The sequence below is a fragment of the Cnephaeus nilssonii genome, assembly GCF_951640355.1.
Source record: "Cnephaeus nilssonii genome assembly, chromosome: 13".
Lineage (NCBI taxonomy): Eukaryota > Metazoa > Chordata > Mammalia > Chiroptera > Vespertilionidae > Cnephaeus > Cnephaeus nilssonii.
In genome coordinates this window covers 5,270,741-5,292,786 of record NC_137084.1, presented here as the reverse complement: position 1 = coordinate 5,292,786, position 22,046 = coordinate 5,270,741, and the positions used below count along the sequence as shown (strand labels likewise).

Below are 22,046 nucleotides of genomic sequence, written 5' to 3'. Positions count from 1 at the left end.
GGAGGACAGGCTTGGAGCCGGCTCGCGGGGCCGAGGAGCCCGACGCGCAGGCGCAACGGACAAGGCGCGCGCGCCGAGGCGCCCGCTCCGGCCCCGCCTTCTCCGTTTGGAGGAGCTGGAGGAGGGGAGGAGGCTCTGGCCGCGTCAGAAAGGAGAGAGCGTGGTTGGTGAAAACTGGCAGGCCCGGAGGTGGGCTAGGTGTGCCCTCGCTGACCTTTAACCTTGTGGTTAACCCTTTGCTGTCATCACCGGCGGGGCGGGGGTGGGTAGCGGAAGATAATGGCGCACAGTCCACTTGGGATGCCAAACGTGGCCTTAGGGAGAGGAAAATTAACGCCCAGAACTGGGTAATTCTCTGGCCTACATATGGGGGTCTGCTCAGTAACCCCGCCTTCCTGCCACCCGCTTCCCTGGTACCTACCTCTTCTCCCTCGCCTCCTGCTCCTGCCTGAGCTGTCCCCTCCACCGAGGTTCTGAGCTTCCCTCCTGCTGATCATCTCAGGTAGAAACTGCAGTTTTAACTTTAACTTCAACCCTGCTGTTTTGGGTTCTGTACTTACTTGCTTGCTAAAACAATAGAAAAGTTATTTTGATTTTCTGAACTTATGTATGCTATCCCAATCGATTGAATACTCCATGGATGGTGGTTTGAACATCCCATTGATTGTGATCTTACTGGTTATCGAAGCACATTCTTCTGTACCTGGGAACCAGGACAGCACAATTACCCTAAATTGTCTCAGTAGCTACAGATAATGCGTTCCGGTTGACCCAGTGGTCCCGAGACCAGGACAACACAATTACCCTAAATTGCCTCAGTGGCTCCAGATAATGTGTTTCTGTTGATTCAGTGATCCGTAGACCCAAAACTATACTTAATCTTTATAGATAACTAACTTGCTCAATTTCGCTTCTGTAACTGCTTTGTGCAAACCAGGTTCCTCATTCCAAACCCAAAGATGTAATCGATACCTTTGTGATATTCTGCATATAAGCCAGGTGTGGCGAGCATTTCAGGGCTGCGAGATTTGGAGTGCTGATTGCCCCCGCGTAAGCCGCCGGCCTTTAATAAATGACTCCATAATTCGACTTCTTGATTGAGGCGTCCTTTGTGAGATTCGGGGTACACTACAACACTGCACCTACCCCTCTTTCTGTACCACTCATTTCTCCTTCACTGTCGAAGCATGCAAATGTGTGTACAAACATGGCTTAGTGTCCTTTAAAAAGAAGCCCTTCCTTGAACCCATGTCTGCCTTCGATTATCACCCCATTTCTTTCACCTTTTCATAGCCAATGTTCTGTTTGTACTTCCTATCTCTGTTGACTTATTTCCAAGTCTTTGCACCTGATTTAAAGGGGGTTTTGTGCCCACCAAGTCACTTGAAACAGCTCCTAACAAAGTCACCATGACGTTCATTTCAGTAATTTAGAGATCTCTTCTCTGTCCTCAACAGCCTGTCAACTCCCATGGCACCAGTGACCAGTCCCTCCTTTTTCCAACTTCGCTCCAGGTTTCTGAAACATGCACCTGGCTGTCCCATCACACTGTCAGTCCAGCGGCCTATTTTCTTGACTCTCTGTCCTCTGTTCCACCTATAACTATCAGAGCTTGGTTTTTGGTCCTTGTCATATACCTATCTCATCAATTCCAAGATGCACATATCTCCTTCCCTCTCGCCCATTTTTAATATTTCAGAATCCTGACACGTCTTACCATCAGAATTGTTTGGCAGATGAGAGTTGTGAGATATTTGTCATCATCTGCCCCTTGTACCAAACTTGCAGACTAGGTGTCAGCAGCTTGGAGGACCCCAGAGATACTCTGGGAACCAAATGATTGTGGGGACAAAGGGTATCAGAGTTAATTCCAGCCAAGGAATCAGAAGTATGTGATATGGCCTAAATGTTTGTGTCGTCCCCCCCCCAAACCCCGCATTCACGTTGAAGCCCTAACCCCGATGCGATGGTGTTTGGATGTGGAGCCTTTGGGAGGTAATTAGGTGGAGATAAGGTCATGAGGGTAGAACCCTCATTATAGGGATTAGTGCCCCTTTAAGAAGACAGAGCCCCAGCCGGTTTGGCTCAGTGGATAGAGAGTCAGCCTGCAGACTAAAGGGTCCCTGGTTCCATTCCAGTCACAGGTATGGACCTCGGTTGCAGGCTCTATCCCTGGCCCCCTGTGGGAGACAACCAATCGATCTGTCTCTCTCACATCGATGTTTCTCTGTCTCTCCCCCTTCCTTCCACTCTCTCTAAAAATCAATAGGAAAGTATCCTCAGGTGAGGATTAACAAGAGGAGAAAAAAAAAAAAAGATGTTGTTGTATTAAATACATAGTTCCTATTAAAAGAAGAAGAAGAAGACAGCCGAAACCGGTTTGGCTCAGTGGATAGAGCGTCGGCCTGTGGACTCAAGGGTCCCAGGTTCGATTCCGGTCAAGGGCATGTACCTTGGTTGCGGGCACATCCCCAGTTAGGGGTTATGCAAGAGGCAGCTGGTCGATGTTTCTCTCTCATCGATGTTTCTAACTCTCTATCCCTCTCTCTTCCTCTCTGTAAAAAATCAATAAAATATATTTTTAAAAAAATAAAAGAAGAAGAAGACAGAGATGTCTCTCTCCATGAAGACACAACAAGAAGGCAGATGTTGACAAGGCAGGAAGTGGGCTCTCACCAGGAACCAAATCTGCTGGCACCATGATCTTGGACTCCCCAGCCTCTAGAAGTATGAGAAATAAATGTCTGTGGTGGAAGCCATCCAGTCCATGGTATTTTGTTACAACGGTCTGAGCTGACTGACAGAGTAAGCTATCAATAAAGCTGAACGCTCACATAGGCTGTGATTCACCATTTCCAATTGTGAATCTACACACCAAAAAGAAAGGACAAGAATGTGCACAACAGCATTCATTGGAATAGCCCTAAACTCGAAACCTCTCAAGTGCCCACAACAGCAGAATGGATTAAACAAGAATGAAAAGCGCAAACTATTGCTATACAGCAACATGAATCAATCTCAAAAACTTAATACTGAGTAGGAGAAAACAATTTTAAAAGGACATCATGTTTGATTCCATTTATATAAAGTTACACAGACAGACACTATGGGGCTACAAGTCAGGAGAGTGTTACCTTTACAGGACAGTGACAAGGAGGGGGCATGAGTTGTCTCCTGGGGTGCTAGTAATGTTCCTTTTCTTCACCTTGGTAGTAGTTACATAGGTTTGTTCACTTTGCACAAATTAATTGAACTACACAAGATTTGTGCACTTCTCTGTATTTATAATTCAATAAAAATTTTTAAATGAAAAGCATTAGCACTAATAAGTAGGCTGGTTCTGTCTCATTGGGAAGGCAGTTTATGAGCCCAGCATCAATGGCTTTCCGTCCTTGCAGGCTCCTTTTAAGAAATGCTGTATCACTGAATAATAGGTACTCTATATGTTCAGAACCAGCGACCAGTCAGTCATACAGCGTTTCTCTTCAGACAGAAACCGAGGAGTGGACGTAGGGGGTGCAGCCACTTGCCATCTGAACTAAAGACTTTTGCAAAATGTTTCCTGTGCCTGCCAGTCGCTTCTGGCTCTGGCTGGTCTAGAGCCTTTAAGGACCAAAGGGAGTTATGTTTCCACCAGGGGGCACAATATGATTTCTCTAAATCAGGAGCTGAGCTTGCCAACGGGTCATTTTGCATTCTACATCCACTGGGCAAAAAAGTAAAAAGAGGGTACTACTATCAGCTGGGGTGATTGATACTAATTGATAAGGGGGTAACAGGACTGCTATTACCCAGTGGGGAAAGAAATATAAATGAAGCCCAGGGGGTTTTCTTAATATTACATTCAGTTAATTGGAGACAGGCTCCTGGTTAGTTATTTAATTCCAACATTCCCACTGAAGACAAATGAAAAATCAGAGAACGTGAACAAAAAAATCTGAAAAGCATTGCAAAGCTAATAATATAGTGAAGAATCACTGGGCCAACATTTAGGAGGCTCAAACCCAGAGAGGTAAGCCCAGAATTCAAAGCAATTTTTATTCTGGAGACATTTACCGATCTGGAAGATACAACAGTGAAACTGAGCTGTTGTTTGGCAGTCTTTGGTGGGGAGGGCCAAAAATCAAAACCCAGAGCCTGCCCAAGGTAGGAAGTCCGATACCCCACCAACACACACACACTTTAAGATGGGACCCCTACTTGTATGAACATGTAGCCCAGAATCATATTACCTGGGTGGTCCAGGGACGCTCAAGCCTTGAACTTGGATTCAGCTGGACCCATCCTTATTGTGCCCCTAGTCACCTGGCAGAAGCAAGCATATTTAGTAGCAAGCAATGTCCTTTCCGAAGGAATGTACTGTCATCCAAGGCTTCAAATTATTTCTAAACACCATTTTTCAGATATGATATTCAGTCCACAGTCAAAGGTAATCAGGCACACAAAGAAATAAGAAACCCTGCACAAGAACTGACACAAACAACAGAAAACATAAACTGACCCACAAAGATTTAAGATTCCGAACTTATCTGATAATGGCCGTAAACTAACACTGCTTACTGTGTTTAAAGGTAAAGACAAGCATATAAATATCTGCCGGGAAAAAGCACCGATTAATAAGTGCCCTAGGTTTGGCTCAGAATCACACGTGATCATCCTAATGTGCCCCGACACCACCGTACCCCTTGCCCCAGGCATTTCCGGTCAAACAGTTTTTTCACAGTGTTCAACACTATAGGGAATCAGCTTCCTTGCTTACAAACTTAGTATCTTTCTCCTCCTAGAACATTAGCTTCAAGAGGGCAGGGATCATGTCTGTCTGGTGTCCCCAGCACCTGGAGCACGCCAAGTACACTGCAGGTGCTCAATAAACAGCATTGATAGTACTGTCAGGTCCCTCCCAGTCCCAGGCCCTCAGAATCAGGGAAAATCTCCCGAAGCCAGGAGCTGGGGTCCCCCCCAGGGTCAGCCCGGGTTGCAGACGGGCCTGTCTTCGGGGACAGGGGTACAGGAAGCACAACTATGAGCAGCAGCAAGTTTTATTGCGACCAGAACCCTTGGTCATGTGGAAGGGGATGGGGTGGAGGGGCATTCGGTCATTGATGCCATGCTTCCCGTCCAGGACATGACACCAAAGGTCTGTGCCCTGCCTCTTCCCTGCCCCCCAGTCAGGGCATCCGAGGGGGCTGAGGCAGAAGGGAGGTGAAAGGGGAGTCCATTTCAGCAGAGCCGTCACCCAAGCGGTCTGAGGGAAGGAGGAGCAGTTGGTAGTGGGTGCCCAGGCGGCCCAACATGCTCAGGGCCCTTTGGGCTGAGTTCTGCACGTGTCCTCGTGGGTTTCATGGGAAAGCAGTGAGATGTACTCTGCCCATGGGGAGAGGGGGGAGGGAGGCCAACAAAGGCTCAGAGTGAGAGATCTCTGGCCAGTGACCACACAAGCAGGACTTGGGATCCCGACTTGTAGGCCAGGGCCATGTCCCCTGCGCTTCCCGGCATTCACCCCAGCCTAGGCTTCCAGCCTGGCTCGCCCCGGTCCTATGTGGGGACCTGCAGGTCCTGGTCCATGATCTGGAGCACGTCGTCCAGGATGGACGGCCCCAGGTCCACGTGCAAGGAGAGCAGGGAGCTGGCGTGGGACAGGAAGGGCTCCTCAGCCCCCGACTCAGGGGTCAGCCCATTTTGGGCTGAGCCCGCCTCCGGAATTCTCCACATGTCCACACTCCCTGCCTCCTGCGGGGAAGGCTGTGGGGAGTGCTGAGGGGTCTCCAGGTGCAGGCGAGGGGGTTTGGGTGGGGCCTGGGTTGTGGGCAGCGTGAGGGCCTGGGGCCCACCGATGACCGGGAGGGAGATGGCGTTCTTGAGCAGAGGGGACGGCCCTTCGGGGAGCTCCTGCCCGCACAGGGCGGCGGGGGTGAACTGGAAGGGGAGGTTAAAGGTGCCATCCTCCTCGGGTCCCTCGACTGCCGTCCCAGGGAGGAGGTGGAACTTGCCCTGCAGGAAGGAGATGTCACCGAACATGTCACTGCCCCCGCCACTGCCGATGTGAATGGTGTGGCGGAAGTCCCCCAGCGGCGGGCTGATCATGTCTGAGGACAGCAGGTCCCGAAGCTTCTCCTTCTTGCCCTTGCGGCTGCCACGCTTCAGATAGATGGGCGCCTTGGTGGACATAGTGACCTCCCCACCCGGGCCTGGCTGCCGGGGCTAGAGGCCGTCCGCTCGCCGAGACCACAGGCTCCTGCTGCCTCCTCTCGCCACTCGACCGGACACACCCGGAGGGTGGTTTTCAGGCACCAAAACCCTGCAAAGGGCAGGGAGCAGGGTGTGGTCACAGAGTTGGCCCAAGGAATTAGAAAAAGAAAGACGAACTATTGCTGAAGTCAGGGGGTGGAGATAACGCAAGTCACACTCTCCCGAAAGCGTGGAGAACTTCTGGAACTGGCAGCAGAAAGGTGATGTGTAGGCAGCTGTGCTCCCTGGTGTCGCCCTTGTGCGTGTCTCCCTGGTCCCGGCTGAGGAGCTGAAAGAAACACCAAGGGTACAAGTCAGGGACAGGACAGAAGGCAGAGGCCGCAGTGCCAGCCCTGGCAGCCCAAGTGCAGGGGCCCCGCTGGAAGGAGCGCGTGCTCAGTCCTAGGCCCGCTGCACCGGAGGCCTGGATCACCAGCGCCAAGCCGCTCTCTTACAAGAGGGGAAACTGAGGCCCGGGAACCTGAATGACAGGCCCAAAGTCCCATAAAAACTGGCCCTGGCCAGTTTTGCTCAGTGGTTAGAGTGTCGGCCCGCAGACTGAAGGGTCTCAGGTTCAATTCCTGGTCAAGGGCATGTACCTCGGTTGTCTGTGCGGGAAGCAACCAATTAATGTGTCCCTCTCACATCGATGTTTCTCTCTCTCCCCCTCCTCCCTCCCTTCTATTCTCTCTAAAAATCAATGGGAAAAATATCCTCGGGTGAGGATTAAAAAAAAAAGTCCTGGCTCTGGTCTTTTGCCCTGGGTCCCTGGCTCTGCTCATCACCATGGCCCAGGCACTCACTCGCTATTGCACATCAATGGCGCCCCAAGAAATGGCAGGCAGGTGCCAAATTGCCTGGGGCTCTCATAGACTGGTCTCAGTTCCCTACCTGGCAGAGGACAGAGATCTTGTAACCTCTGTCTCACCCACCCAGACCTGGCACAGGACTGGACACACTGTAGGTGATCAGCTGGCAGAGCCATGTTACTGAGACACCCCCCCCCCCCCCCGCCGGCCCTCCATTTGGCCCAATCACATCCCACCTGGAAGTGAGGTCACCTCACAATTTCTCTTTTCTCCTCCTCCTGGTTAGGAGTTCCTTAGGGCAGGGGCTGAGTCTAATGTAGTTTCTGCCCCCCTCCCTGCCCTAGCACCTAAGGGGAAGATGGATGGGGGGACCAGTTGGGGGGGTCTCTGTTCTTTGTCTGGCATTTTGCTGAGTTCTTTGCAAATACATCTCATTTATCACAACCACCCTCCCATCATCCCCATTTAAGAACTGGAGCTATGCCCTAGCTGGTTTGGCTCAGTGGATAGTGCCGGCTTGTGGACCAAAGGGTCCTGGGTTCGATTCCGGTCAAGGGCATGTACCTTGGTTGTAGGCTCCGGCCCGGGCCCTGGTCAGGGCACATGCAAGAGGCAACCAATTGATATGTTTCTCTCACATCGATGTTTCTCTCTGTCTTTCCCTCTCCCACTCTCTCTAAAAGATCAATGGAAAAATATCCTCGGGTGAGGATAAAACAAAACAAACTGGAGCTATAAGACATTGGAGGAATGCCCACAAGGCACTGCCGAGGGAGAGAAGCAAAATGCAAAAATGTAGTCTAGAAGATTCCATTTATTGGAAGCCTTGACCAACTCCCCTCCCACTCCCCATATACACATGTATATGTACCTACATACAATCCGCGTAGAATTTTATTCTATGTGTGAACAGAGAATATGGGAGACCAGCACTAGATGTCATATGTGCTACCGAGACTGGAGTGGGGGGCAGGGATGGAATGTGAGGTCAGTGATGTGAGAGGAAAGGTGTCCTCAATAAAAATTATCTAATATTTAGCCCTGTTACTATAAAATAAAATATGTAAATATGAAAGGATGGCGGTCAAAATATTGATGGTACTTCTCTAAGGTGGTAATATTTCTGGTGACTCTGCTTTACTTGTTCATACTTTTATAAAGTCAGATTCTTTTTTTTATATATATACATATATTTTATTGATTTTTTACAGAGAGAAAGGGAGAGGGATAGAGAGTTAGAAACATCGATGAGAGAGAAACATCCATCAGCCCCCTCTGCACACCTCCCACTGGGGATGTCATCGCAGCCAAGGTACATGCCCTTGACCGGAATCGAACCCGAGACCATTCAGTCCGCAGGCCAACCCTCTATTCACTAAGCCAAACCGGTTAGGGCAAACTCAGATTCTTAATAAGCTTATATTATTTATGTGCACATTGTTTATAAAATCAGAAAAATAAAGCATTTTTTAATGTGGAAAAAATAAACACCCTCTGAAGGGGCGTCACACTGGGTTAACAGGAGGCCTTCCTTCCGAGCACTCGCTCTAGTTCTCACAGTGAGGGAGAGGCCCTGATACGTGGATACAGATGTCAGAGCACAAAAGGCAAAGGAAGGACCGTGTCCAAGGTCATCCAGCGGGCACCCACACGACCTCACCATCTCCCTCTGCCCCGTCCCCGCCCGGGCCGGCAGGGGTTGAGCAAGTGGGAATCAGCCAGGGAGGGCTGAGCAGGGCAGCCCTGCGGCTCTGCCCCAGTATCCTGGGCGGGTGAGGGGAGGGTGAGGGGCTGGCAGGAGGAGGCAGGAAGGAGGCAGGAGGATGCAGACGTGGCAGAATCACCCCTCAGCCCAGGCTCTCACTGAGGAAACCCCACCCAGCACCGGACACCCAGGGTCAGCACGCTGAGCCTCAGAGACCGGACATCTTGCCCCTCCCCGAGCACCTGCAGCTTAACAGGAAACAAAGGTCTAAGTCTCCAGTGTCGGAATTCCAGCTAAGCTTGGAAGGAGCTGGGGGGAGGAGGGGGCGGCAATGGGTGCCTCAAGGTCTTAGAGTCCCCTCATTCATCTAACAGATGCCCACCATGCCAGGCCTGGGGGGCGCGTGCTGACACACACTCTATCTGTCTCCTTGGCAGGCGAGAAGTCCTGGGGTGGCTTTTCCTTCCTTTTTGCTCATGGACAGAGGGGCTGACTGGTGGATTGCTCAGAGCCTGGGCCAGCCCTCCCCCCCCCCCCCATTACACAGGGGTGCCAAGACAGCCTGAGTGTTTCCACAACAAACTGGGCGTCCCTGACAGCTGGCTCCCTCAGAGCCAGATGTACCGCCCAATTCCAGATGTGGGAGAACAGGCTATCGAGGAAGGGCTGGGCCAGCAGCAGCCACCCAGGGGAGAGCTGAGAATTGCAACCATCAAGCCGCAAGAATTCACATTTGGCAACCACAAGACCCCTCATCCAGCCGCCCTGCACAGCTTCCATTTGAATGCTCCCAGACACAGCACGGCGGGTGTCACCACGGCCTTTTAGAGAAGCAGAAGCTGAATCTCGGACCCAGCCACTCTGTGCCTCCTTCGGAGAAAATGACCTCCCATCACAAGGAATACTAGACCACTCCCTACCCCTACCAGGGGTGTTCTAAGAGCAGCCTGACCTCAAAATCAGGAGACCGACCTTAAATCCATCTCCACTTAGGATTCACTCTGATTTGGGGAAAGACACCTTTCCTCTCTGGTCCTCACCTTCCCCATCCATAAAATGGGCTGGCAATAAAGCCATCACCAGAGGGCTACTGGAGACCCTACTGCTATGCTGCAATGGAGAGCAGCGATGTCACCGTCAGCCAGGCCTTTTATTCCGCAAACAGCTGTAGGGCCTCCCCGAGCACTTTTGTGATCTGGACACAGCGCTCCCAACAAGACAAAAAAAACAAGGGTCCCTGACCCCGGGCGTCCACCTCCTGGCCCGCCCAGCACAGCCAGCGAAGAATACCCCTCGCAGGCCTGGGGAGGCGGGGAGCTGGGAGGGGCGGGGGTGGGGGCTGTCTCTCGAGATCCCGGGCGGCGCTGGAAACCGAGGTCGCTAGGTGGCGCGCGCGCTCGCTCTAGAGTCTCTGGCTCCGAGTCCTGGAGGAGTCCGGGCGCGCGCTGGGGTCTCCGGCGCGCCTCCGGCTCCAGGCAGGCGCCCCCAAGGAGCCTCACGTTCGCGCACCAGATGCGGATGGTCTGCGGGATCTTCTTTGCTTGGGAGTGTGAAGGGGGGGTTCTGTCTCACAACCAGACAATCACGGGGAAAGGGGCGATCCGGGACCCTGCGCGGGTCTCCAAGCTCTGGGAGGAGCCCCCCTCCGTGCTTTCCGGCCTGGGCGATGTCCGAGTGTCCATTCGGCGCAGGGCCAGAGCTCGGCGTGCGGGCCCCCGCCCCTGGCTCCCGCGGGCCCCGCTCCTCAGCCCCAGCTCGGGTTCCTGCGCCGATCCCTCCCCGCCCTCTCCCGGAGCGCAGCCCAGCCCAGCCCGGATCCGTTTCAGGACGCTCGCGGCCGTGGCTAAAGATAGGAGGACACCTCACCATCCGCTAAAAATACGACCCCTAGCCCTGGGCACAGTGCTCCCAGCAAGAGCGGGTGGGGACACCGGGCGGCAGGAAGGCGCTCCCGGGCCCCGGGGGGGGGGGGGGGCGCGGGTAGCTCAGGCGCAGGGTGGAGGGCGGATCGGGAGTTCGGGTTCGGGATGCACGGCGCCCCGCAGGCAGAGAGGGCTCGGGTGTGGCCGCTGGGACCGAGGCACAGGCGGGAAACACCGTGGAGCCCGCGGCTCCGGGGAAAGGACCTGCGCGGAGGTGAGATGGGAGCGGGAGTGACGGAGCGCCACAGGGTGGGCCTCTCGGGCGACCCCTCGGAGCCGCGGTCAGGCTGCAGAAGCCCGGCGGGAACTCACCTTTAGCGCGCAGGCGGCGGGCTCGCGGGCGGCAGCGGCTCCGGAGCTGGACCCTGCGGCCGATTCCGGCTGGGAACTTGCTGTGCAGACCTGGTCCCTGAAGCCCCGCCCCGGGCCCGCGGAGCCAATGCCCGGCCTCCCCGGGCAGGCCCCGCCCACTCCCCGCCCCGCGCCTGCGGCCCCGCCTGGGCTCCCTCCGCAGCTCCGCGCCAGCGAGCAGAAGCGGTCCTGGGGGTCCAGTCCCACCGAGCGCCTGGCTGAGCTCCGTGGACTCCGGCTGTGCCCGTCGGAACCTAAATGCTCAGCTCTAGGAGGGCCGAGGGGGCGGCAGTTGGAAGAGTGAATTCTGCAGAATCAAAGAGCGTCTTCGGACCGGTTCCTTCCCTGGAGGGCTGGGTCTGGGAGGCGTCTGCACAAGTGAATTCAGTGTCTACTATGGAAACGAATGAGGCCTTGCAGGTGCCTGCATTATAATATTACAAACGTTCGAGAGCTTTCAGGAGCTTACTGCCCCCTATAAAAAGAGGGCATTGCGGTGGGCAGGTGGAGTGGCCTGGGCCCATATTTGCGGTCAGGCTGGGTGGCTTCTTCGGAGGGAGGCAGGGATGGGATCCATACTTAGACTTGGTACAGCTGGTTCTTCATTCATTCGCTCACTCTTTCATTCATACAGTACCAGGAACATTTACTGAAGGGCAGGCCTGCACAGGGTGCTGGAACTAGATGGAAAGGAACTGTACCCTTGCTCCATTTAGTCAACAAATACTTGTTGCCTGCGGAGATGCTCCGTGATTGAGCGCCCACCTATGAACCAGGAGGTCATGGCCCTGTTCCCAGTGGCGGGGCTGGCGTGCAGGAGGCAGCCAATCAATTATTCTCTATCATCATTGATGTTTCTATCTCTCTCTTCCTCTCCTTCCTTTCTGAAATAAAACACACACACACACACACACACACAAAACAAATACTTGTTGAGCTTCTACCAAGTTCCATGTGCTGTTTTTGTTGCTGGGAATTTAGCGCCCTCTGCATGGGGACCTCCAGTCCAATGAAGTGAGATGGAGGAAATCCATGTCCCCAGGTACACCATGATCCCTTCCAGTTGGGCAAGTGCTAAGAAGAGTGAGGCAAAGGAAGACTGGACAGTAATGGGGTGCGGGGACCTTGCTTTCTGGAGGGTGACAGTTGTGACAGTACAGTGTGACCACGATGGTGAAAGTTTCCATACCGTAAATGTGGGAGGGTCCATGTCCTAGTCTCCGGGACCTGTGAATATGTTCTATTACAGGGCAAATAATAATTAAGGTTGCCGATGAAATTATAGTTGCTAACCAACTGACTAAAATAGGCAGATTAGTGTGGTTCCAAGTACCAAGTTGCTGGTTTGATCCTTGGTCAGGGCACATGTCCGGGGTTGTGGGCTCCATCCCCAGTGCAGGGGCGTGCAGCCGGCAGCTGTTTTCCCATAGATGTTTCTCTTTCTTTCTCCTTCTCCCTTCCTGCCTCTCTCTCAAAATCAATAAAAATACTTTTTTCAAAAATAGGCAGATTATCCTGAGTTATCTAGGTGAGCTCTGTGTAACATCTGAGTTCTTAAAGGAGAAGAGGGAGAGAGAAAAGGAGGGTCCAAGGAAGGCCTATGGCGATGGATGATTGGCCAGCGAAATGCTCTGCTGCTGCCTTTGAAGGTGGATGGGGGAGGGGGCTACAAACAAAAGAATGTTGGCAGCCTCTAGTCACAAGCATGTCAAACTCGCAGCTGGTGGGCCACATGCCTCGGCCCGCCGGCCGCGAGTTTGACATGTTTGCAAAAAGCTGGAAAAGGCGAGTGAACACTCCCCCGGGGCCTCCAGAGGCCCATGGACCTGCTGACACCCCGATCTTAGCCCCGTGGGACCCATATTGGACTTCTAGCTGCAGAGCTGCACCTTAACAAATCTGTGTCCCTTTAAGCCTCCAAGTTGGTTACAGCAACAATAGAAAACTAATAAAGGGAAGTTTCAGGGTTTAACCTTGAGCCTTCCCGGCTCCCCCCTCAATTCTCCAGGAAGCGTTAATTAGGTAGATTCTGCCAGAATTGGCCTGGTGGTTCAGAGGAAAACTGGCCTGGGCAATGGAGAGAGGGGACATGGTGACCCTGGGCCACACTGTGATGCAGGTGGGTAAGAGTTTTACCTCTTCCCACTCTTGCAAACCAGGCTCAGCAGGCAGCCACCCACCCAGGCCTGCCTGTGCCCTTACCTAGAGCTTCCTGTCCCTGAGGGCCCAGCCAGGTGGGCAGAGCCAGCATCACCATCCCCCTCTACAGACATGGAAACCAAAGCCAGGGGCACTGACCGTAACCTGCTTGGCCTGAAAGTGTCAAGACATGCAGACTCGGCCTTCCTCCCCCCTCAGGATGCTCACCTCGCCGTTGTCACCCCTGCCTGCCCCTCCCTCCCACAGCACAGTCCTGGGGTGGGGCCGCTCTGCCCAGCCCTGAGCTCTGCCCCTGAGCCCTGGGCCCAGGGTGGGCAGGGAGCCCTGGCCCTGCTGCTGACTTGTTCTGTGGCTGCAGATAAGACAGTCCCTCCCCAGCCGGTGTGGCTCTGTGCTTGAGCGGCCCATGAACCAAGAAGTCCTGGGTTCGATTCCTAGTCAGGGCACATGCCCGCGTTGCAGGCTTGATCCCTAGTAAGGTGTGTGCAGAAGGCAGCTGATCGATGTCTCTCTCTCATTGATGTTTCTATCTCTCTATACCTCCCCTTCCTCTCTCTCTCTCTCAAATTAATAAAAACATATTTTTTATTTTTTATTTTTTTTATTTTATTTTTTTAAATATATTTTATTGATTTTTTACAGAGAGGAAGAGAGAGGGATAGAGAGTTAGAAACATCAATGAGAGAGAAACATCAATCAGCTGCCTCTTGCACACCCTCTACTGGGGTTGTGCCCGCAACCAAGGTACATGCCCTTGACCGGAATCGAACCTGGGACCTTTCAGTCCGCAGGCCGATGCTCTATCCACTGAGCCAAACCGGTTTCGGCAAAACATATTTTTTAAAAAGACAGTCCCACCCTCGCTGGTTTGGCTCAATGGATAGACTGTTGGCCTGCGGACTGAAGGGTCCCAGGTTTGATTCCGGTCAAGGGCACATGCCCTGGTTGTGGGCTCGATCCCCAGTGTGGGGCGTGCAGGAGGCAGCCAATCAATGATTCTCTCTCATCATTGATATTTCTCTCTCTCTCCCTTCCTCTCTGAAATCAATAAAAAATATTTTTTAAAAAGACAGTCCCTTTCTGAACCTCTTTGCCTGTAAAATGGAGTTAAGTGAGCCCCGAACAAGATAAGGATTGTGTGTGTTTTGCTGATGGAAACACATGGCCTTGGCAGGAGAGTTTCGTGGACGCCATGTAACAGGAGCTTCGGGGGAAGCGGGCTGGCCTTGCCACCTGCCCCGGAATGAGAATGACTCTAACCATGAAGCCCCTGAACCTGCAGGAATGTGCCTGAGGTGCAGCCCCCAGCCCCTGCTCATTCGCTGAGAGTCCGCCATTGGGGGGAAGGGGGTCAGGAAGAGTCAGAAGCTCCATTCAGAGTTAATGACAAAACAAAGGTGCAGGGATGGAAGCTTAGAGCAGCAAAGACACTCACTCAAGGCCACAGAAAGCCGGAAACCAACTCCAGAGGTTCAGGGGGTCGGATGGGGGGGGCAGTGGGGGATGGGTGGAGAGCAGCCTATTTGGCCACACCAGCCTGGCCCAAGCCCTTGCTCCCCTTGCTCAGGGACTGGTGAGCAGTCCAGCCTGGCTGCCAGGCCAGGGTTCGCTCTCCCTGTTCACAGGTGAAGTTCTATCCCTCGGCTGGGGCCAGGGGAGCCCGGGAGCCTGCTGCCAGTCCTCCTGGATCTGCTGAATGGACAGACCTTTGTGCACACGCCCAGCTGCCAAGGAAGCCCTGCAATTAAGGAGCATTTATAAACCAGAATCTCATTTACTAAAATTGGTGTTTTTACGTAACCTCTCAGGCTGTGTGCAGGGCCCGAGTGTGGGCAGGGAGGCTGGGATCCGGGGCCAGGGGATGGCTGGGTGTCCTGCTGTTCTGACCCAACAGACACAGGCCGATTGCCCCACCCGCTGCCCCCCACCCCAGCCTGCACCCCATGCTCAGGGTCTGATGCCTGAGCCAGGGCCTGCACTGTTCTTGCTGGAAGGGTTCCTGGACACCCTGGTGGCTGAGGGGCAGGACCCTGCAGGATGTTTGGGAGAGTTTAGAGGCAAGGAAGGCTGCCATGGCGAAATGCCCTGAACGGGGTATTCAACTTCCTGCTCCTCAGGGTGAGCCCCGCCCTGGCCCTGGGATGGGCCCAGTCCATTCTGCTCCCCGCAACCCCACGGCCAATCCCCCCACACAGGACCCTGTAATCACCACCCGGGGACTGACTCAGCCCTTCCTTCCCCTCCCAGACTCTTCTTCCTGGAAATCATTTGCGTCAGCAGCCCAACCCCCCAGTGGGTCCAGGGGGAAACAGTGAAAAGCCCCTTCTCCAAGGTTGGCTGGGGGTGGTGAAGGGGCTGGCAGGGAAGGAGCCCCAGGCTGGAGCCAGCTCTCTGTGGTCCCACTTACCTGGGAACCTAGGGCCCTGGGAAGCAGGTGGGACAATGGGGACCAGGAGTCTGGGGCAGGCGTGGGAGCGGAGGGTCACAGGGAAGGGTGGTGATAATCTTGGGGGCATCTAGGAGGTCAGTGAGAGATGAGGTCTGTAGAGCGCCTTCAGCTCCCTCCTCCCCACACTGCTCCCCTCCCCCCATACCCCCAAGAAGCCTCCTCCATCCCAGCCTGAGCTCAGCCTGCAAGGCTCCGTGACCTGAGCCAACCCCAGGCCTGGGTTAAATTTTTCCTTGATTGTTTCTTGTTTCCTTCCTCCGCTGCGCTCCTGCCAACTCCAGCCCTGCCCTCCTTGCTCCCCGCCCCCCTCCCCAAAGAGCTCTGATCCATCAGAGGCCCGGCTTTGCGATGAGTGTCCCCTTGGAGCTACCTTTGCCCTGCCTTGCACCCCTCCTTGGGAGCTGGGCGGCATTGCTGGGGGACTTTCCTTTGGGTCTGGATTTTGGCCCCAGGCTAAGGCCATGGGGTTTTCCAGAGTGGTGACAGCTCTGTGCTAGCAGGGACCAGCCCAGACACTTCCTCCCAGAGGCCCTGGGACACCCCAGCCGCACTGCTGTCGCTGGGCCTGGGGAGCAGAGTCCACAGGGGTCCTCCTCAGCACTCCCACCCCTTCAGTGCACCTGGTCGTTATTCATCGTGAAAACTCTTATTTGCGTCCACCTTGTGCCTAGGGCTGTGCTGGACTAGAGAAGACACAGGGGGCCAAGGCTGGGCCCCAGCTCTCAGGGAGCAGGTAGCTCCGAGTGAAGCAACCAGCTCTCAGCAGCATATTCTGTACACTAATGGGGGCCATGCGGGTACAGGCTGGCCCTGACTCCCTCTGGCTACCCCGGGCCGGCATGGATGAGGTTGTCAGTGACTGTGGATTGAATGAAAACCAAAAAGAACAGCAGTGAGAAGGATTTGTTCTGCTAGCGTTGGAAGCAGGTGGGAGAGTTAGGAAGCCTTCAGGAGGAGGTGATATTTGAGTAGGGTATTAGTGGGTGAGTAGGAGTTTGCCAGGCAGATAAAGGGAAGGCTATTCCAGGGGGAGCAGGCAGAGGCAGAGGCAGAGGCCAAGAGGAGTACAAGTAGATGCCTGGCGTGATCAGGAAACAAGAGATGTCCAGTAGACCATGGCCTAGGAGGGGGAAGTCCAGGAGGGCGGTTAGTGAGCGCTGTTTTCCTTGCCCAGCCTCCATTCCTCTTATTGTGGTGACGCCCCTCAATTTTCCAGAATCTCCAGTCTGACTGAGCCCACCCCCAGGCTCTCAAAGTGGGCCTGAGACCCAGGCCTAGCCAACCTGAGTCATAGGGTTGGTTCAGGGATGGGCATATGACACCAATGAGTTTCAGCCTGGGAATTGCTGGGACTCTTAGGGTTACAAATGTCAAGATGCAAACCCAGGACTGCCAGTAACTAGATCTGCCACCACAAGGAAAGATTGTGTCTGAGAATAAAAAGCCTGAACAGAGAAAAGCAGAGCCAAGAGAATGGATCTCAATAACATTGCCTGTGATCCTAGATCCAGCCATACCTGAAGCAGAATCTGCTATATGGACCAACAAATTATAATTGTTTTCTAATCCAGTTGGAATTGGGCTTCTGTCACTTGCCACTGAGAATCTTGCCCCTTAAAGAATAATTTATTTTTATTTATTTATTTTAAAATATATTTTATTGATTTTTTACAGAGAGGAAGGGAGAGGGAGAGAGAGTTAGAAACATCGATCAGCTGCCTCTTGCACACCTCCTACTGGGGATGTGCCCGCAACCCAGGTACATGCCCCGACCAGAATCGAACCTGGGACCTTTCAGTCCACAGGCCGATGCTCTATCCACCGAGCCAAACCAGTCAGGGCATTAAAGAATAATTTAAAGGCAAGCAATAGCTCATGAAAATCACTGAATGCCATGGGAAGGGAATTAAGGATCTGTGTGGAGGTGAAACATAACAATTGCATGTTTTCCATTTAAATTTTTTTTTGACATGACAATGATTTCACATGGTTCAAAATTCAGAAGCCGTAAGAGGCAAAAAGTCTTTCTCTTACCTCTGTCCCCACGCACCCGTTCTCTGCCCATAGACAAGCAGCATTATCAGTTTCTTGTAAACACTTCTAGAGATAGTCTGCATGTGTAGGCAAAGCCCCTCCCAGATGTTTTACACACATGGCAATGTTTAGACAAGTAGAGCCCCCAAGTCCTGCAGGCCCTGGTAGGATGGCGGGAAGCAGGCTCCATTGTCGGGGGCAGTGGGACTCACTCCTAGGGACGTGGAAACCACGTTTCATTGAGCCTCTGCTATTCACAAGTCCTGCACCTTGCTTTTTTCAGTTAATTTTTATTTATGGCCACTCCCTGTCAGTATACAGAGTATGTCCTGGGTTTAACTTTTTAAAATAAATATATTTTTATTGATTTCAGAGAGGAAGGGAGAGATAGAAACATCAATGATGAGAGGAAATCATTGATCGGCTGTCTCCTTCACTCCCCACACTGGGGATGGAGCCCACTACCCAGGCATGTGCACTGACCAGGAATCGAACCGGGACCTCCTGGTTCATAGGTCGATGCTCAACCACTGAGCCACCCTGGCCGGCCTGGGTTTCACTTTTTGCTGGCTGCATAGTATTCCAGTGCACTGCAATTTACATAAGCAGTTCTCAGCTGGTGGACATTTAGGTTGTTCCCAGCCTTTTCCGATGACAAGCTGGCCACAGTGAGTCTTCTTGCACAAATGCTGTTTCACACACGTGTGAGCATAGCTGTGGAGTAAGTTCGGAGAGGCTTGGGGGTCAAAGGGCACATTCAGTTGTCATCCGGTCAGCTGTCTGTCTGTCCTTCTTGTGGGATGTGCCAAGTACCAGGCCCCCAGCAGGCACCACAGGGCCGTTTCCCCTCAGTCTCCGCAGCCCCTGGCTCTCTGCCTTTTTGATTCCTGTCAGTCTGAAAGGTAAACACTCAACAGAGCCGGGGAACCTCGGCGAACTTTCAGCTTGTCAGAGGCTTCTTGGCCATCTTGGCAGGGCTTCAGGGCCATTTGAATTTCCTTTCCATGTTGGTCGCTTTGGAGAGGGCGGCCTGGCGGGAGGCCCAGTTGGAGGCAGGGGACACTTTGGGGACAGTTGGTTCAGTAGAGAGACAGGACTTGCCTCTGGATTGTGGTGTAAAGCCAGGGTTGGAGATAATAAGATCAAAATATTAGAATTTGTTGACAGACCAGAACCATGGAGGGAGAAGGAGGGTCAGACCCAGTCCAGGGTGATGACTTGGGTGATGAGGGTGGGCAGGGAGGAAAGGAGGACGATGAGGCACCAAGGGAGATAGAGGATTCTGGGGGTGAAGATAATGTGCCTCCTGCCCGTTCCCCAATTGTGATGGATGCATAACACCCACTGCCGGCCACGCCCCTGCTTCGGTGCCACACACCCTGGACGGGGTCCTGCTGGCCTCTGCGGCCTCAGGCCTCAAGCCACCTCTCCACTCCCTCTGCTCCAGACAGCGGCCTTCCGGCCCACCAGCCCGCCAGCCCCCTTGGCAGTCCCCTTGCACGCACTCTTCCCTTCAGCTCACCTGGCCACCACCTGCACATCCTGCAGCTCTCGGCTGTGCGTCCTCCCACTCCAGGAAGCCTTCCAGACCCCAAGTCCCCTGCCGTATACCCTTGGAGAAACTCTGGACCACCGTCTTCTCTCTGCCATTGTCACTTGATACAGGTCCACCCGCCACTGGACCGTAACCACCAGTTTCCCCATGAATGAATGAATGAATGGCAGGATGCTGGGGACAGCAAGAAGGGGTTCTGGGAGACAAAGGTTCAGGAAGTAGAAGAGCCTGGAACCAGTGACCGGTGACCTCGCTGTGAGGCACAAACAACAGGTCTTGTGAGCCGGACTCCCAGGCAGCGCGTTACAAACGTGACAGGATGTGGAGAACTGGAGGGCGGGAGTTGTATATATACATAGTTTTTTCTTTCTTTTAAAGTCATCCATGCTTATGGCAAAAGATTTCAAGCAGGACACGAGAATGGACATGACAAAGAATTTTCTAAACTCCTGACCCCTAGCCTTTTGACACCATCCCCCTCCGCCCCCAGAGGTAGCCAGTGTTACTAGAAATATTCTAAGGGGCAGGGTGTTTGAAGGGGACTTGCACCCTCATGGGGGGAGAGGGCTTCAGGAGAAGGCTGTCGGGATCAGGAACAGACCTGCCTTCTAGTCCCTGGCCCAGTGCGTGCCTGCTGCCGCCTGCTTTGTCGTGGGACCCCACAGCCTCTGCGGGGTGCGGGGCCTGGAGCCCACCTTGGCCACCCTGCTTCTCCCCTTTCCCACTCCTCTGGGGTGGGGCCTGCTGACGGGGCCCTGTAAGACCTGGGAGCAGGCAGAGACAGGCTTGGCTGGGACCTGAAGGCTGGGGGCTGACGCCTGGGCTCTCAGGGAGCAGCGTGCAGGGATCAGAGGTCAGCAGGGTCACGGGGCAGCAGCTGTCCCTGAGACCTCGGAGAGGCCCCTGGGCCGGGGCAGCTGCAGGGTTCTCAGCTGTCAGGCAGGCTCTGGGCAGGGAGGAGCCGGAGGAGAAGGGAGGGTCTGGGTAGAAAAATCTGGAGCTGGCCGTGGGCCCAGTTGTGTACAAGGACAGACTGGCCCCTAGGCACCTGGGGCCCTGTTATGTCCAGGACAGTCCCAGAGGGAGCAGAGGTAGGTGTGGCCACTCAGCGACAGAAGACCACGTGTGGTGTCATTCCATGTACGTGATATGCCCCGAATAGGCAAGGCCATAGAGACAGAACGTGGAATCGTGGTTGCCAAGGGCTGGGACTGGGGAGATGGCAAGTGACTGCTAATGGGCATGGGGTTTCTTTTTGGGGTGATAAAAATATTCTGCAATTAGATAGTGGTGATGTTTGCACTCTGTTGAGAATATACTAAAAACCTTTGAACTGTACACATTAAAACGGTGAAGTTTGTGTTCTTTTTATATATCAGTAACAATTCTTAAAGTGTTAAAAAGTAATCTGCCCAGCTGGTGTGGCTCAGTGGTTGAGTATTGATCCAGGAACCAAAGGTCACCGGATCAATTCCAGGTCGGGGCACATGCCCAGGTTGCTGGCTCATCTCCAGGAGGGGGCGTGCAGGAGGCAGCCGAGCGATGATGTTTCTCTCTCATCAAGTTTCTATCTCTCTCCCTCTCTCTCTAAAAATCAATTAAAAATTGAAAAGCTCTAACTACCTTCATCAGTGGAGGGCTTTCGCAGTCAGAGCGCTTGCAGTCTGGAGGGCGACCATCCAGGACTGTCCACCCAGGAGTGGCTCTCAGGTGGCTCAGCCAGGAGCCCCAGGGTCAGAGGAAAGGAAATGTGTCCCAAACAGAGAAGTGAAAAACCAGCGAACATGGCTACTCCCAGCACCAGGGGAAGCGACAGGGCCCAGCTGAGCCGGACGGGTGACCCGAGGTCAGGGAAAGGAAACGCCAAGTCCGAAGAGGCTGCAGAAGGCAGAGCAGAATGGAGGGCCTGAGGGGCGGTCATGGCCCTGCCCCTGCCCTCACCCCCGGAGGCCCCCCCCCCCCAATTCCCCAGCTTTGTTCTGGGCACCCACTTAGGTTTCTATGCAGCTGTCAGCTCTCCCTGCCCTCAGCCCCCCGCCCCGCCACCAGAGTGAGGAAGAGGCAGAGGGCAGGGCTGCGCAGGGCTGGAGCTTAGAGGCACGGAAGGAGAAACTTGGTGAGAGCTTCACCTCTGGGCTTGTGTCTCAAGGACACAGGCACAACCAGGACCAGGGAGATTCTACCAAGAACCTGAAGCAGGTGGGCCCCAGGAGTCCAGGCCCAGCCCAGGCTCCTCGCTTCCTCCACCCTCCCAACCTCAGCCAGAGGCCCTGTGCCCGGCGCAGGTGGGAGCAAGAGCCCCCACGAGCAAGAGGGATGACGCTAGGACACCAGGGACTCAGCTGAAGAGGGGCCTGGCAGCTGCCGGGCACGACTTCCTGACAAGGGAAGCATCTGGTGGCAGAGGCGCACCTCCGCCAGACCTGGCTGTCCTCTGCTTCACACCCTGCTTTCTTGCTTGCTTTTTATTTACGTTTTAAATGCCTACTCTGACCTTCCCGGATCGTTTCCAAGTCACACGACTTGTATCCAGGCAACGGCTCTCAATCTCATTCATTCCAGGCGGCTCCAGCTTTCTTCCCGGGAGGCCCTGCACACGCCTCCCCCCAGGATGCAGCTCTCTCCTTCCCCTCTGCCGTCTGCCCCCATCCCACTGGTCCTCTGGGTCCTCCTGAGCTGGTCAAGGAGATGGGACCTCTCTGGACCTTGCCAAGTGGGGACCAAGATGTTACCCTGCCAAGGCTTCTTCAGCAGCAGCATGAATAACTGCCAGGAGCCGGGCTCCCCAGGAGCCACACGGCTCACGTGACAGGGCTTGTTTATCATGGCCGAG

At 54.0% G+C, this 22,046-nt stretch overlaps 1 protein-coding gene across 1 annotated transcript; it reads right to left on the bottom strand.

Moving 5' to 3' along the window:
• Positions 1 to 79: 79 nt before the first annotated feature.
• CDC42EP2 (CDC42 effector protein 2) lies at positions 80 to 11,089 on the bottom strand. The gene is made up of 3 exons (XM_079787922.1): positions 10,977 to 11,089; positions 1,578 to 6,517; positions 80 to 1,310 (listed from the first exon to the last, which is right to left on the bottom strand). The coding sequence occupies exon 2, from the start codon at positions 6,166 to 6,168 to the stop codon at positions 5,536 to 5,538; it is 633 nt and encodes a 210-aa protein (XP_079644048.1). The 5' UTR covers positions 6,169 to 6,517; positions 10,977 to 11,089; the 3' UTR covers positions 80 to 1,310; positions 1,578 to 5,535.
• Positions 11,090 to 22,046: the final 10,957 nt, after the last annotated feature.

Coding starts and splice junctions, on each gene's coding strand:
- CDC42EP2 (XM_079787922.1), bottom strand. CDS start 6,168: ATGTCCACCAAGGCGCCCATCTATCTGAAGCGTGGCAGCCGCAAGGGC.